The 16,639-nt window shown below is 39.5% G+C and overlaps 2 protein-coding genes across 3 annotated transcripts in view; one reads left to right on the plus strand and one right to left on the minus strand.

Annotated features, from left to right (window-relative positions):
• Window positions 1-8,309, minus strand: part of shroom2a (shroom family member 2a) — a 41,883-nt gene extending 33,574 nt beyond the window's left edge. Inside the window, exons 1-2 of one of the 2 annotated variants that reach the window (XM_030083400.1) lie at window positions 8,109-8,309; window positions 6,201-6,411 (exon numbers count right to left, since the gene is read on the minus strand). In XM_030083400.1, coding sequence (XP_029939260.1) covers window positions 6,201-6,407 — 207 coding nt within the window. In that variant the 5' untranslated portion in view covers window positions 6,408-6,411; window positions 8,109-8,309. The remainder of the gene's footprint in view (window positions 1-6,200; window positions 6,412-8,108) is intronic. The other variant, XM_030083401.1, reaches the window with a different exon arrangement.
• Window positions 8,310-8,729: 420 nt separating this feature from the next.
• On the plus strand, window positions 8,730-14,197 carry LOC115381636 (synapse-associated protein 1). Its single transcript, XM_030083135.1, has 9 exons — window positions 8,730-9,023; window positions 9,109-9,227; window positions 9,301-9,367; window positions 10,964-11,037; window positions 11,147-11,286; window positions 11,400-11,551; window positions 11,738-11,793; window positions 12,644-12,788; window positions 12,878-14,197. The coding sequence occupies exons 1-9, from the start codon at window positions 8,852-8,854 to the stop codon at window positions 13,003-13,005; spliced, it is 1,053 nt and encodes a 350-aa protein (XP_029938995.1). The 5' UTR covers window positions 8,730-8,851; the 3' UTR covers window positions 13,006-14,197.
• Window positions 14,198-16,639: the final 2,442 nt, after the last annotated feature.

The following is a 16,639-nucleotide window of genomic DNA, read 5'->3' on the forward strand; positions in this document are numbered from 1 at the left end:
TATAAAATGGTCATTCTTGTGGTATTTATGTGCATGAAAAAAAGTCTGTTAATGCATTTGGTTATAGCAGCAGTCACACTCTGAGAAGCAGGGAGCTGGACATTCATTTGATGGTCATTCAAGCTCTGCCAGCTTCTCTAGCTGTGCTACCTAAAGCTAGCTATCCAGATAGATACTGACCACAGAACACATTTGCCACCATGGCTCATCTTTAATCAGGGAATGTCTAAGGTTCAATAAAACAAATTCTACTTCTTCTTCCAGGGTTCTTTTTTTTTTAAAACCTTTTGCTTCAAGTGTTACACTATCTACAGAACCCCAAGGGACCTATGCACTGCCTTTCACTATTCTCACACAACTACAATTGGACTCCAAGAGGGAAAATCACTTTTACAATGAAGACTTATGCTTAACATTTATAGTTATTGTTTGTGCTTGTTTTGTCAACTGTTCCATCTCCTCTCTGACAACTCAAAAAAAAAAAGTATCTAAAAGCCCACATCCACACCTTTTCTATCTGCACTGAAGCCTTTTACAGGAGCCATCACTCCATTGTACATGAATCATCTTTGCTCAAAAGCTTGAGCAATCTTGGGGCAGTTGAGTCTATCCCAAAATGCTGCCACACAAAGGATTCAATAATTGGTAAAACCTGTTTTCCTGCAGGTAATTTATTACAGCGTGTAAGAACAGAGCAATTTTTTTGGAAGCATGTCTGTTACAGCTTCTCTCAGAGCGAACAATATTTTCTTCCATATAAAATCGGATCCTGGCAGGAGAAACATATGTATGAGGTTCATGCCCAGCTGGCTTGTGTAAAACAGGATTATTTAAGTTTATTGAGCCTAAGGACTTTAAGTCCAAGAAGACCTTGTGCATAACCTGAACTATGAGTGGTATGTTAAGAATTTTAATTAGATCCAGAATATTTTTCAAACCAAAGCGCTAAAGCAAACAATGAACCATACTTTAAAAAATAATAAAAAAAAAAAAAATCTTGCAAATGATGAAGATGCCTAATGTGAAAAAAACTGCCAAGAAAGCTATTGATCTTGATGTAAAATAAAGAAAAGGAAATGTTAGTGTTCGCTGTTCATAAACTGTACATAAAATGAAGATGCTGATGATAAAGCCACACTATGTGATCATTTCTTGCACATATACGGCAAACATGAATAAACTAATCACAGATTGGCTCCATCACTCTGTGACCCTGCACTGGATAAGGCAACAAAGAAGCACAAAAGACTTATGAATCTGTTATTCATTTGTTTGAGGCAGGTTCAAAACTCAGCACTGCCTGGTTGAACATGGTTTTCCTGACCAGTCGCCCTCATGTCCACACAGGACTACAGCTCCAGTCCACTAGTATCCCTGGACGTCCTTGTCCACAGTGGATTGCCATACAAGCTGAAGCTCACACTATGCGAGCAAGCTGGGCCTTTCTCTCATAAATGCACTTTTATTTGAAGCCAATATATTCGGAATACTTTCCATGGGTACTGGAAAGAATGCGTTTGCTCTCCCTGGCTGTTTGTAAATGTTTGGGAAATGTTGCTAAATATGCTCACAAACACAGACAGTCACTAATATGGTCAGTGGCTCATGTGTACTTTGGAGGATTGCCCATTCAAATTGGCATAAATGTGGCAGTGAAGTTTATGTTGACTTTGACTGAAAAGCTGACTGGGCTTGGAAGGCCTTGGCCTCACCTGCATCCATGGCCTGAATAAAGCAACAAGAGCAACAAGAAGCAGCAAACTCAGAGGTATTCAAGCTGAGTTATAAAGCTAAAAGTTTTCCTCAACAACGAGATGGACCATACATTATAATGACAGATTTAGATTCAGCAAATAAAATGGATTATTTTGATCTCTGACGTGTGTGTCGAAGGATTCTTCAGGGGTTTTTTTAATTTTTTTGTTAACTCTTTTGTAGAATGAAGCAGTTTCTGCAGACATCAGTGTCGTGAGCTGTATCAAACCTACTTACTACCGACCAAAGCAGACATGTATATTGCTTGTTTTGGAGTTCTGTTTTCCCTCTTGCATAGCGACAGATGCACCAGCTAGTTTTGTGGCTGTTTCACAGATTCTGCTCATTTCTGTTCAGTGCCTGTTTAACAAAAAAAGAACAAAAAACACTGAAGACTCAGAAACTGGCCCCTGGCAGCGCATCGTGACTAGTCTGTTACATGGCTGCCGATTCACTAGCCAGCATCACAAATATTACTGTAGTCCACCTTCAACACTGCACTGCATGAGTTAGCGGCAGTTTTCATAAGGTTAGGGTTAGTGTTTTCATCTATAAAATGAAAACAAGGCAGCATGTGCACTGTGCCAGAAAGAAAAAGGCATATTCTCACGCCACCAGAGCACTGCACAGTCACATCAACTCAAGCATTTGCATGCTAACCTGCGCCAAATGATGGCTGCTCCTGGCAGTGGTGCTGGCTAGCCACAGTCAAGCTAGTTTGACAATGTTCATGCTCTCATTCTACCCGGTTTAAAAAGATAATGTAACTCACCACAGCAATGAGCCAACAAACATCAATTTGCTCATTTAAGTCACTTGATGACTGCTTGAGAAAACCGATGGAATATACTGAGCCTGAATACACTGGGCCGGTGTGCAAAATGACAGCTTTCAGAATGAGTCATGTCTCCTACTTCAGCAGCAGTTAAAACCTGGTAAAAATTTTGGAAGATTGTGATGAAAGACTTCAAATGGCTCTCAATACACAGATTTTGAAGAAAAGGTATAAAATACTTCACTAAAAGCTAGACTATAATTGTATTTGACTGTTTTCCTTTTTTTGTCCAAGACGAGTCAAACAGTCTTAATTTTTTTGTTTGGTTAACAGAACATAGCTATGGACAGCATCAGTGCATCATTCGCTCTGTTGAGTCATCTGCTCAATGGCCTTCTGTGCACAGGCTTTGCCTTTCTTTCTATTAGGTCAGATTAACAGCTTCTTCTCTGTAATACGTTTTGGTTAAAGAACTGAAAAAAGTAGGAGGATTACACTGAGTTAAGGTCATGTTGATAGTACACACTCCTTGGTGACCATTTACACAGATCGTCTGTTAAAATAAGATTTCTGCTTCAAGAATGGACCTCATCTACTGCATTTGAGCAGTTGAGACAGTCAAATAAATTTGTACATTGACATTGTTTTTCTTTTCTTGGGGAAAAAAATGGGTGAGCCGATAAAGAGTAAAGTACTCCTACACTTACGCTGTGTCTGCAGTATCTTCACATATTGATGTCATCAAACACACAAATGGTTTGAATAAGAGTCCTTACTGTTGTTTTTCCCCTCCTAAGCAGACAGTAGTCTGCTTAAACCCAGAGGAGGAGGCGGCTTAAACACACCTTCATCTAGTTAACACAGATAACTCACCGGATTTTGGTGAATCAATGTCTATAATCATTGAGCTCTCTCAAGGAGCACCAAATACTAACCCTGTCTTAATATATCCCATCATGCCATTCCAATGGGCTTCGGACTGTCACAGATAATTCACTGCATCCACAAAATCAAACAAGGCTCAAACATTCCTCTCCTGCTCCTGGTACCACAAGCTTCCCCACCAACTTAAACTCAACCCAACTCACAGGCATGAGAGAGCAGATGTCCAGGTGAGACATAACAACACACACCACTGCCTAAGTGACAGCTAAATTAAACCTGGAGGCACCTCAAGTCATCCTAAGAAATCTGTGTTGAGTATAGCCCATGACTAATTTATTTTTTCCGATAATGGTAGAAAAAAAAATCTTGTCATGTCAGCCAGGAGAACACTGAATATTATTTCAGAGGAATGTAATTACACAGATGAAAATATTGAGAGCAAAAAGCTGTGAAAAGAATATAAGATTGAGCCTCTCACCTTCTGATGAAAACACGGTGAACTTTAGTTGCTCGCTGGAGAACACGTGCTGCTCGGTGCCAAAGCATGAACAATGAATCGCACAATATTAAAGCCTGTAGTTGAGCTGGGCAACAACCCACATTTCAAAATTCAGTAATGTAACCTTGGCATTTAATCATCCAGCTAAGAGACTTAAAATGGTCAGAGTTCTAGTCAACTCCATCACATGCTTGCAAAAACAACAGTAATGGGTCGACTGTGGGCCAAACTGTATCACTGCCAGTTTTGTGGAGTTTCGGTCATCTGGGTTGAACTTTGCTCGCACGTCCTGCCTGTTTGGTCAGTGCAGAAATAACCGAGCAGGGACGCAGCTCCTGACAAACACGGGTTGGCATTCTGCCATTATGAAATCAACGAGCAAGGTTTTTGTGGTAAATCATTACAAAGTCTACAGAGAAGTGAGGTCATGCTGTTATCGATGAGCTGACTGGGTGAATCTGCAGAGAGCTACTATTCTTCACACAGACACAGAATGCAGACTGTGGATCAAAATACCTATTCAACAAACACAAAAAAACAAAAAAAAAAAAAAAGAGAATGCTTGGCTTATTTTCAAATTTGAAGCTAATTTCCACACACTAGTAGTGCAAACAAAAAGCAAATGCTTTGAAGGTGTTTTGACTGACAGCTCACACACTAAAGCAGACAGCAAACACTTCATGTTCAAAGGCCTGAACGACTGCATTACGAGCCCAAGCCATGGTAATGGCTGTCTAACAGTTAAGGTAAATGCTTGCACTCAAAGATTTATGCTGTAAACATGCTGATGTTCACGAGACTATGTTCTCCGTCCCGGTCTCAAATAGCAATGTGCTACCATTTCATAATTGGCATAACAAATAAGCTATTAGCTCAGTACAAAATGTTAGCACACACTTATAATTGGTCATATTTGGTCATGAAACCTACAGGTGGTGAAAGTATGCACATTCTTTACGTAATCAGAAGTACACGCATGCCTAATATTAGAAAAGAATTCTGGACAGCCTCTTTTACTGTTCAAGCCAAAAAAAAGTAACATTTCTCTTAAATCAAGTTATGAATGAGGAATATTTCAATCTTCCAGGTTATCTGTGCTATTTAGTTTATGTTCAGACTGCTCAAGAAAACTTCACCATGTCGACTTTGGCATCATAAGTGCCTCTTCTATATGGCCAATTCTTTCTTTTTCCTGTTACAACTTACAGGTATATCCAGTAAGACATTTTTGTCTCTCTGTTTTGAACATCTGTTGAGCATGAAAAGAACCAATTGGTGCACAAATTGATATTTGGAGAAAAAGCAAAGATTCAAAAACCATGGAAACAGGTAAGAAATTTCATTTGAGTGTTAAATAATCAGGAGTGAGAGCAAACTCCACCATTAGATTAATATTCAGGGATTATTCAATATTAATCATGAATAATTCAAGTCTACATTTAATTTTGTGTTCATTCATTTTGTTATTGCTGAGATATTTGAATTTCAACCTTTAGCATTCTGCCTGTGAAAGTGCCAACAAATAACTGTGCTGTACTGTTGGCACTATATAAATACAGCTGAATTGAGTTGAATGGAATTAAAAACACCACACAGTTGAATTGAATCACAGTGGAAAAAATGCAATGACTCAAGCAAGGTGAAGAAAGTGGTGTTTCATTAGTTCACAGCAGAAACTAAAATTATAATCTTGGCTTCTTTGTGTGTACCATCCACCATAACCTCCAACATCTGGTTAAAATCCTCATGACAATGCTGGAAATCATGCTTTTTTTCTGATTTTTAGTATATTGTCTTTATGAAGGTCAATAAAAGAGCATTTTAGAGGGACAGTCTCTAAGAGAGAAAGATGAGCAGAGATTCACCAGTTTGTGATTATCAGACTAACTACAGCATGCACATAGATTCACTGACTGAAGACGAGGAAAATTAGTATTGTAAAATTCAAATGAGTCGATGTTTTTTTTCTTGCACTAAAAGCCCTTTTCATATGAAGAAAGAAAAATGAAAAAAAAAAAAACATTGCATCATCAGATTAATAAAAGGCCATAAAAAAACAGCTGGCAAACATGACTGTGTCCTGCTTTTTGTGTGTGTGTTGCTAACATCAATTTCATAATGAGATCACTATTTAAAAAAAGTTTATCTTTTCGCTCTTTTTTTTTTCTTTTAAGAAAATTTGTTCAGCTAGGTCAGCAGGTCACTCCTCGCTCTGCAACCATCAACAACAACTCTGTTTGCACCCTGTTCTTTAAAACAAAAATACCATTTGTTTATATACTTTACCTTGGTTATGAGCAGTGGTTCTCGGTGCTCCAGCCCTCCTCTGAGCGTGAACCCCCATGGTGCACCTCCTGAGAGAAACACATCCACCAGCCTCCAGCTCTCTCCATCTCTGGTCCTCTGATCCACATCTCCTGACCTCTGCCTCACATGCCAAAAGGTCTCTGCCTCAGTACCATGTGGATCCTTCTTGTATCCCTCGGCGTCCATTGTACTGGTTTGAAAGTAAATTAGCACAGGCATTAAAGCATGTCTAACGCATGATAATATCAATCAGCATTTGTCCAGTATGGTCACCGGAAGGCTCAATGTATGGCAAACACTTCTGACAGGTTGATACTGCTGCTCTGAGACATAAGTGTGTTTTTCTACAACCTCACGCTGATGATATTTAATCATAACTTTAGCTCTATATTCACCACTGCAAGCAGCATGATCACACTGATGAGATTGTGGTAAAAGTGTGTATTAATGACAATGTCTAAAAGTCTACTTCTTTAAAATAAAAAAAAAATTGCTTTCCTTTTAATTTTCCTGTGCTGAACTGCAGTATTTTCAAACAGCATTCTTCTTTTGGGGACGAAGGAGCTAGGATATCAGACTACTTGAAGGATGATCACATTTCATCACATCATTCTGACCTTCAAAGAAACACATTGTTCCCAACAGTATAGTTCCATAGGTATGTACTTCCTTCAAGGCTAATAATCTATAAACTAAACAAACAAACCCCCATCTTTCCTTGGTTTGCTTGTATTTCTTTATAAAATTCTGAGAAGCAGGCAACGCCTGAAATCTTAGACTGCAAGCAGAAAATGTTCTTGTTTAAGAGCCTGGAATCAAACAACTCCAAACTAATTTCTGCTAACCAACAAAAATCAAATGATCAACTCAAATGATGCACTACATATTTCAAGTACAGGGCAGATATTTGCTGTGTCACTGTAAATATGACACAAGATGATTCATCTTCACCTCGAAACTCTCAGATGACGATTATAAACATAAACAACTATGTGGCTTTAAATAAACCCTGGGCTCTAAAAAAAGAATGTTTACTTTTATCAATAATCTAATGTGTTGATGCTATCTTTGATAGTGTAGAATTAAACTTGCAGGACACAATGTTGAAACACATGAAAAATTAAACAGAAATATGTAATGACTTTAAATATACACTTAAACATTACAATGTCCTGGGTAGTGAGCACATTTACAATGAGGCAAAAGGACCAACCACAGATGCTTTTACTTATTGTATACAATGATATGATTTCCAATGTGGATGTTACTACACGTGGATGGGATGCAATTAAAAAAAGGTTTTTAGCAATACATGTTTGGATAAAATGAGAGAGGATATAAATAATATTTAAAGAGCTTTAAGTAGTACGTCTAAAATATTTAAATTAAACTTCAAGTTGCAATTTAAATTCTTATCTCCATCCACTCTTATCGGGACAGCTACTCAGTGTTTATAATGACTGTAGGTTTTCTGGTAATTAATTTAAAGGACTTGAATGTGCGGAAGTTTCATGTTATAATTTCCTCTATACAGAGTGAGATGTTTTTGCATCTTTCGCCGCAGTAAGCATGTCTGATATACGCGTCTGATTGTTAGAAACTTTGCCTAAACACCTGTTGTCATACTCCAGATAGGCTGACTTAAACGTAATCTAATTATTTAGGAGAGAATAAAGGAAACTATGACTGTGGAGCAGCACAATGGTGCAACAACAAATAGTACCACCACCGCCAAGCCGACTTTAACAGCTCGATTAGAGGTAACACAATCTTCGTGTGAAACCAACAGCGCGTCATGATACGCTGACTTCTCTTTCTCTCGCTACCGTGAGCTACTTTATCCTCCAAATTAATGCTTTAAGTTACAAAACTCACGGCTGACCTTACCTGGAAATTCCACTTCTGGATAGAGCGGTAAAACAGGAAAGCTCCGTCGGGCAGGCACGTAGATATATCCCAGGTTTACGTTACACATACTTCATCTTCTGTGAAGTGCTTTTATTTCTAAATGAATTACTCGTTCGCCAAACAGATACCAACTCGTGTGAGAAGCCGGGAAGTTACGCCGTTGAGAGCCGCAGCAGCTCGGTCCGAGTCCTACCTCATGATACAAACCGACAGCGGCACACTGACACGGACACACTCCGGAGAGTTTAAATTAGCTAGGCTAAACTAGCAGCTCCGGCCGTGGACAACAGGGAGAACAAGTGGATGAACCGCGGCGCAGGTCTGCCATCTACCGTCAGCAGCAAAAAAGCCGGGAGATTAACTCACTCTGTGGAGATTTAAACAAAGAAAACAATAAAACTGTTTTAAAACAGGACCGGGACCAGGACGTCCTGCTTTAACTCATTTCTCTGTGGATTCGGATCGGAATTATCGCAGATTTTAGCTATGGGTTAGCTTAGCCAAGAAGTAGAGCGGAGCGCGTGCGTTTCCATGGCAATCCGTACGGGTGACCAGCAGGGTCAAATCACCGCGCTTCGCGGAAGAAGAAGAGAGGAGCCGTGTGAGAACGTCAGCAGCGTTTAGTTTCACACAACCAGAAAGTCTGCATTCACAGGTAAACAAACAGCAGGGGAGCATGTCAGCGCGCTTCTTCTAACTTTTCGTCGTCGACACACGTGAGTATGTTTAAGAGCTGGGGATCGTGGCTCGGAATCGAGGGCGAAAGTGACCAAGTTGAACAAACGAGCGATGATAACACGAAGGTGACGGCTGCTGCTCAAAGTGAGCAGACTCCTGCCGAGGACACGCAGGCTCCGCCGGCTCAACTTGTAGAAAAAGCCAAAGGTTTCAGTGGTGAGCTTCTGGCAAACGACACAGAGCACAATCAGACTTGTATCTGCAGAAAGACTATATATTTGTTTGTTGTATCTTGTTGCAGGTTACATCTATAATTTCGCTAGCAGTGCTTCAAAGAAGCTGTCCGAGTCGGTGGTTGAAACGGCACAAAACCTAAAGAAGAGTGTGGAGGAGGGCAACATTAATGGCATTATCGATAAGGTTGTAAACTCTTTCGCCTATTTTTCACTATTTTGATGTTTGTTTTGTTAAGTAAGATCTTCTCTCCCCTCAGACGATCTTGGGTGATTTCCAGAAAGAGCAGCAAAAGTTTGTCCAGGAGAAAAAGGCCAAACAGTTCAGTAAGTAATTCTGTTTTCAGTGTTCATTATCTGTCTGCCCATCAGAGATACACAGTAATGTTTGAGGGATGTGCCTGTTGTTGTGATCACACTGGCATTCAGTTCACTGCCAGACAGGCCCTCACAGGGCAAATACACCATCTTATGGTGCACAGTGGTATTCCAGTACTACAAGGCCTAAACATGTATACCAGAGTAGATTACTGTTATGTTTAGCCATTTTTCAGTTCATATTTTTGAGCAGAATGCCAATCAAGAGATAGAAGTGAAAGCCTACCCAGGCACTGGCCATCAGTGAAGGTATGAGATGAAAGAAATTCCAGCTCTGTGCATTGGGTGGCAGTGTTTAGCCGCTGTAGCATTCACTCTGCCTTCACAGTACCCCCCCCCCCCCCCCCAAAAAAAAAAAAAAAATCTTACTGTCAGGGTTTGGTAAACCTTTCTCTGCTAATGTATCTTCTCATATCTTTAGTGAGAGACAAGGTACTTGAAGGACTCTGTGCAGGTTCCTTTGGTACAGATTGGTAGTCCATTAATAATTGAAATGCAAAGAGCTATTTCCAAATATGTCATAGAAATTATTTAAGTACTCCTCCAGTTCCAGATTTTTTAGCACTCTGTGTTAAATGCCAATTAAAACAGTCCACTGCTGTGCAAATTCCATGAGCCATGTTCTGTCCCCAGTTAAACATAAACAACTATTGAAGCCCTAACATTTTATCATTTCAGGGAAAATATAATCCATTTTGAATTTGACAGCACATCACAAAAAAAAAGCAAAAAAACAAAAAACCTGGAGCACAGTCGTGTTTACCACTGTGTGGCACTCCCGCCTTTTCATGATGACACTACTACAAATGTTTTCTTTTGATAGAAGATCATGCCTGTTTAAATGCAGGCTTGGAGCTCAAAGATTATCAGCATCCAGGTTGGACCTTGTCCTGCGTGAACAAGGATTTCTCTCAAGGATCCTTTTGACCATATAACTCACTGAGTTTGATGGGATCGTAAACGTTTGTTTTATAGAATCATTTGAATTTTTTAATTAAATTTTAATGTTTTCCATGATTTTACTGAATCTCTGCTCATATTTACATCTGAGAGGCTGTTCTCTGTTAAATGCTACTTTTATGTGAGCTCATGTTACCTGTTGAAAATAAACCTAATAAGTTGTAAAATAAAATGTAAAAAGTTATAAAATAATAAAATAATTTTATATTTGTAACAGTTACTATCCTTGAGCTCCTCACTTTCCAGGTTCATTGAGATGTAGTGCTACCATCAAATTAAAAATGGTCAGATATTTTCCAGGAAATCGTAAAATGTCTCATTGTTAACTTCAAGCTTGTTTATGGTTAATTGGAAATGTATATGTTAATGAGGTTTTATTTATTTTTTATTCTATTTAACTTCTGTCCTTTGTCAGTGTTTTTATTGCAAATTATTGGACTGTTATAATTCTCTCTGTCAAGCAATATAAGGACTTTTCTTGTGATCACATTTTTGTCTTTATCAACCCTCTTATCAACATATCAACCATGTGAGTACATTTACAATACAGTGACTACATACCTGTGTTTTTTTTATTGTTCCTAGGCTCTGCTGTGCCTCCATGGGTTGGTTATTATGAAGAGGACACCATACAGCAACAGATTTTAGCCCTCTCAGCAGTGAGAAAACTCATGAAACACTTGTTGTGGGATTAAAGGAACAGTTACAATGTGCATGAATGTCTTGCCAGAACAAGCAACTTCATTGTGTTGTGTCATCTGACAACAGGACAAAAGAAATTTCTTGCGAGAGCCTCCTGCTGGGGTGCAATTTCACTTTGACTTTGAGCAAATGTATCCAGTCGCCATGGTGATGCTGGAGGAGGACGAGCTCCTGAGGAAGATGCGCTTCCATCTGGTCCCCAAACAGTGAGAGCATCTCGCTTACTGATGAACTTTACCATCCTGTGTGTTCAGAAGCGTGTGGAGGACTAGATTTGTCACTAAAAAAAAAACTTGTCTATGTGTTGCTCTTTTTTAAGGGTCAAAGAGGAGGCATTCTGGAAGAATTACTTCTACCGCGTGTCTTTGATCAAACAATCAGCTCAGCTCACAGCTCTCGCTGCACAGCAGGCTGTCGAACGAAAGAACGCAGAGACAACTTGCTCCAGTGGTGAAGATCCTCATCAGAAGGGTACGGTCCTTTGTCAAGTGTAACACTGAGGCCCTTTAATCTCATTCTCATGTTTTTGTCAGTTGAATTTTACCTTTGGCTTTGTGACGGCTCAAATGCAGTAATAGCAAAGCTACAGTCGGAATCTGTAGCGTGGAAAAATGTCACAGCATGAATAACGAGTACCTTTTTTTCCTCTAAATACAGACGCAGATGCGGTCAAACCGACATCTCCTGCCATCTGCAAGCCAAAGACAAAAGAGGTAATCCACGTAACGTCAAATAATAGCGCTCATCTCGCAAAGTGTAGCTCTGTATATATATTTATATATATATATATGTATATATATATATATATATATGTATATATATATATATATATATATATATATATATATATATATATATATATATATATATATAAAAATAATAATAAATTTCAATTTCAGGAATACTAACAAAGTATAAATGGAACAATGTCTGCAATGATCACATGACTTTTTGCTATTAATTGCATTGTTATGCCCAGTATTCAATAATGAGAAGTGCTTTTTTATTCAGAGAGTGCTAAATTATTAAACTGAAGTGCAATAACATTTGATTTACCAATAACAAATACAGTTTCAAGCAGTACTGTTTCTTTTTGCACAATAGGTGTTTGAAGTGTTTTTAAAATCCTTCATTTGAAAATTATAATAATCAGTAGTGTTATTCGTCACTGCTAATGTTTTATTCAGTTTGTCTTTACAGTACGGGCTTCCTTAGGGTCCACAAACACCATCATGATACCATATTGGTCTGAATTTAAGTTATTTTTTTGTGAACAGGCCTAAAAAAGTGAGGTTATCTTATTTTTGGGGTCGAATGTCACTTTCACACTGAAACTCATCTTTAAAGCCAATGTAATGGATCAGATTTCAGTACAACCACATTGAAATCTCAACATGCAGCCTTTAAAGTTGTTTGGAGTCAGAGGTCAGGTTCCTCCTAAATTTGACATATCTTTTACAACTTCTGGAAGCACCTGGGAAACACCTTTACCTGAGAATGAATTTCAGAGCCATGGCTGAACTATAATTCAAAATTTCATCCTTTCATTTTTGTTGTGAAAAGGATGAAGAGGAGCTCTCGCTCAGCCCTCCTGTGGCTGAATTTGCGAGCGATGCGTTCGGGTCCTGCAAGATAAACGAAGACGATCTTCTCAAAGAAATGGAGCAGCTGGTTCTGGACAAGAAGGATCATCCGAGCCAGCCACAGGGTGGGGCTGCTGGAGGAGCTGGGCCATCACTCCTTCACAGATTTCCTGCGTGTGACTCATCACTGTGTGGTTTGGTCTTTATCCTCCAGAGGAGACGGCGGACTGGGAGAAGGAGCTGCAGGAGGAGCTTCAGGAGTACGACGTGCTGGCTGATGGCGAGAACCGAGATGACGGCTGGGATCAAGAAATCGAAGAGATGTTGAAGGGGGACAGCTAGAGCGATCGGACAGATGCCCCCAGCTGCGGCCGATCCGACGACACCCTCCAACCGACTGGGTTATTCGATGTGTGAGGTAGTTCCCAACAGTTGGTGGATTGGCTGCAGGGGACGGGAATCAGCCCGAAGTCGGTGTGGAGAAGCTAAGCAATGCCCTGCAGTACACAGCGTCAGCTAAAATTAATTTGTAATTTAGACATACTCGAAAAGGAAAAAATCAAGTGTGAGCTATTTTGTGTGTGTGTGTGTGCTATCAGGACCTCACTGTGTTGTAGGAGAGGGTTGGGAGAGCAGCAGTGGAGCTGCAACCTTTGCGTCATAACAAGCGAAATCACTGTAACACAACGGCTGAGTTTACCGCCAAGCAGGCCTTCGGATGCCTCGGTAAATCCGTAATATCAGTCTGAACACAGCACACACAAACCAATATCTTATTCAACACTGATTGGTTTTTTTTTTCTTTTTTTTTTTTCTTTTTGGGAGAATTAATCATACCTTGTTGTTAAAGTGCATTACTTAGCTTTATTGTCTCTAAACTGAGTGCAGTCCCTCTCGATAGCAGGTAACCACCTATACCCACCTGAAAGTTAAAAGTGTCTCTGCTTTCTGAAATACCACAGTGAGTGCAGCTGACTTCATCTTTCCCTTCAGTTGTCTTTGAGTTGTGGTGCAGATAAAACTTGACCTGATAGATCTACAGTATCTGCACTCCTTAAGGTTAAGATCGACTGCAGTTTGGCTCCTCTGAAAGTCTTAAAGAACTCTCCCTGAAAATCAATAAATGTAAAGGACACGATTTCTTCAAATAACTTTGCAGTTGTACGCAGAAGGCTGTGCTGTCATTTACAGGAGACATTTGTTTTTTTTTCTCTCTGTTTTTCTTGAAGATGCATATTACTACCAAAGGTTAAAGGTCTTGAAAGCTAGTTGCCTAAACCTGAAACTCCGATGTGCCTTTTGGGCCTTTTTTGATGCAACATCTTGCAATAATGGAATGAGTAAAAAAAAAACTAAAGTCCAAAAATATTTCTTTCTGCATTTGAAGGATTTAACGTGAGCTGTAAAATGTATTTTCAGACATAGTTTAAACTGAGCCAACTCTTTCCTCATAAAAAAAAAAAGAAACACCACCGTGTTGTTATAAGTGAATTTTAGAAAGGCTGGGACACTGTGGAAGTCTAATAAGTTGTCATTTAGTTCCAATAGAACATTGATCAGTGATCAGCCATTGATTGTTGAACATTTAACCAGTTGATGAAATATATTTGCTGATTTTGAATTTAACGACAGCAACATATTGAAATGTTACATTTTCTTGTTTTCAGCATCTGATGATTTATCTGTGTTCACTTGACATTTGCAGATATACTCCATACATTTATACAACTATTACTGTTTACTGCCGGTATGTTCTCCAAGTGCTTTTGGACCTACAGGAGTACAAAACTGTCTTACTTAGACGTCACTTTCAGTTACTGTCAGCGGGTTATGACTGGATGAATCGTGGCCCGGCGCCTGGACAGTGTCAGAATTGTTGAGTGGATGACTGAACGCGTGTGTCATTTTGTGATCGGATATTTTCTCTCTCTTGCCTGTGAATGCTGAGTCAAGCTAGTCGAAACAAGCAGCCTTCTTTTCTGGAAGATAAACCAAATTATGTTTTGTGTTTGTGCCTTTACAAACTGCATTTTATGTATATTCCCACAGTATTAAAAAAGAAAACAAAAAAAATTTAACTGTTTGTGTTTTTTTAACACTGCCCTGCACTCTTCTGTTTTCATCTTAATCAACAGCCTTTTTGCCTGAGCTATAATCGTCCAGGTTGTGTTCTGTGAGTGACGACAGCAGAAAAACATCTAAGGAAACATGCTGTATATTTATTGCTGCATCTGACAAGAAAACATCCCTTTAAGTATTGGTCCATCTCAGTCACTGTTAATGGTAAAACACACATACTGCACTGCAATCAATGCTCTATCTAGCTACTGTGCATTGTCAATATAGAATGGCATAGATTATTATCAGTCACATGGAGGAGATACAGCCTGGAAACACTTACATGGCGTCACATAAAACTGGCAGTATTAAGACTTTAATACACTCATACGTAAAACAGCTGTGATCATGGTGAAATTACACAACAGGAATGACAGGTCCAGGAGCCATGGGGCAGATTAAACAACCAAACAGAAACAAAAAAGGCCCAGAGTGACTCAGAAGATCAAAGATGATCAAACAGACAACAGAGCAACCTCTAAAACAGGGGTTTTCTAAGTGTGAGAGGACGACGCTTACAGGGCTCAACTCATAGACAAGGGCAGCAACAACCATGACTCTTCTCATAATAGGCAGATGCTTAAATTTAAAATTCCTGGTTAACTTTAACATATAGTCAGTAATTAATACAACTCTTACACTTATGATTTCACATTACAACTTATATTTTAAAAAAATTGAATATTGAATCTATTACATGTGAAAATATTTGCATTTCAATTAGAATTTAAAAAAAGGCCGTTCCTCTAACCGCCAGATGTTTCCTACTGCTGCGTCTCCCCTGAATAACACAGAGATAATCTTAAAAGAAATATATAAAGTAAAACATACAGTGATAAAAATAATCTATTCTGTCTGTTCAGGATGACAGTAGGTGGTTTTTACCATATCAGTTCCTCAGTCTGTCCACGGTCTCGGTGAAGAGCAGATGTTGTGTTTTCTGTGCAGCTCTGGGTCCGGGGCATTGATCACTGCAGAGACTGCAGTGTGTGACACTGGCCCATTTATAAACGTCAACAAGCAGCCGATCACCTGATACACAGCGGAAGTTCACACAGTTTCAGTATCATTCGCCGCATTAGTTGTTAACCTCATGGTTCTGTGGAGGGTTGTTTCCCTGCCATTGTTTTTGCCTCGCTGTTACTGAATTTCTTTTTTTTTTAAATGAGACTGACCACCGACAGACTGACTGAGCTGTACGGCAACACCCACTTCCTGTAAATATTAATTTCACGCTGCTCCGCGATTGAAGATGCTGAACTTCCAGTTCTGTTCCTGACGGGTTTGTGTGTGGCTGCTCATGAGCTGCCGTGGTTAGCTCTCTTCCCTCACAGTATGAATGACCTCCGGCTCAGCCCAGTTGTTGGGTTATGTTGAGGATTATATTTAATCTGAGGTGATTTGGGAGAAAACCTGAGCAGATGATGAACTGAACAGTGGGACAAACACACTCATTCCTGTGTTCTTTAGTTTGAATTTAACCTGCAAGTGAACGGCTGACTTATTTGCCATGAATGCCATTTCATGCAATATTCAATTATTGTTTTGCATGGCTAAAGGAAAGGAAAACTGTAACACATTTAAAGTAACGATCGCTGCTATTTTTGGCCAAACAATGTTTCTTGTACCACAGTACGAACCTAACGTTTTGTGTTTTGACAGACGGATCCCTGTCGCGGGTCTCTGCACACGTCCTTTAACCCTCTACACTTCAGGTTTGAAGCTTGTGCCAAAACAAACACACAGATCACAAGATTCACAAAAGTGACCCCCAACACCGCCAACGCTAAACACACACAGATACACCTCATATGGCCTGGACGAGTGACGCATGAGGCCACAGAGTCAGTGCGGTGGA

This window comes from Salarias fasciatus, chromosome 23 (genome assembly GCF_902148845.1).
Source record: "Salarias fasciatus chromosome 23, fSalaFa1.1, whole genome shotgun sequence".
Lineage (NCBI taxonomy): Eukaryota > Metazoa > Chordata > Actinopteri > Blenniiformes > Blenniidae > Salarias > Salarias fasciatus.

Coding starts and splice junctions, on each gene's coding strand:
- LOC115381636 (XM_030083135.1), top strand. CDS start 8,852: ATGTTTAAGAGCTGGGGATCGTGGCTCGGAATCGAGGGCGAAAGTGAC. Junction 9,228..9,300: donor TTAATGGCATTATCGATAAG/GTTGTAAACTCT, acceptor CTCTCCCCTCAG/ACGATCTTGGGTGATTTCCA. Junction 11,552..11,737: donor TGAAGATCCTCATCAGAAGG/GTACGGTCCTTT, acceptor CTCTAAATACAG/ACGCAGATGCGGTCAAACCG.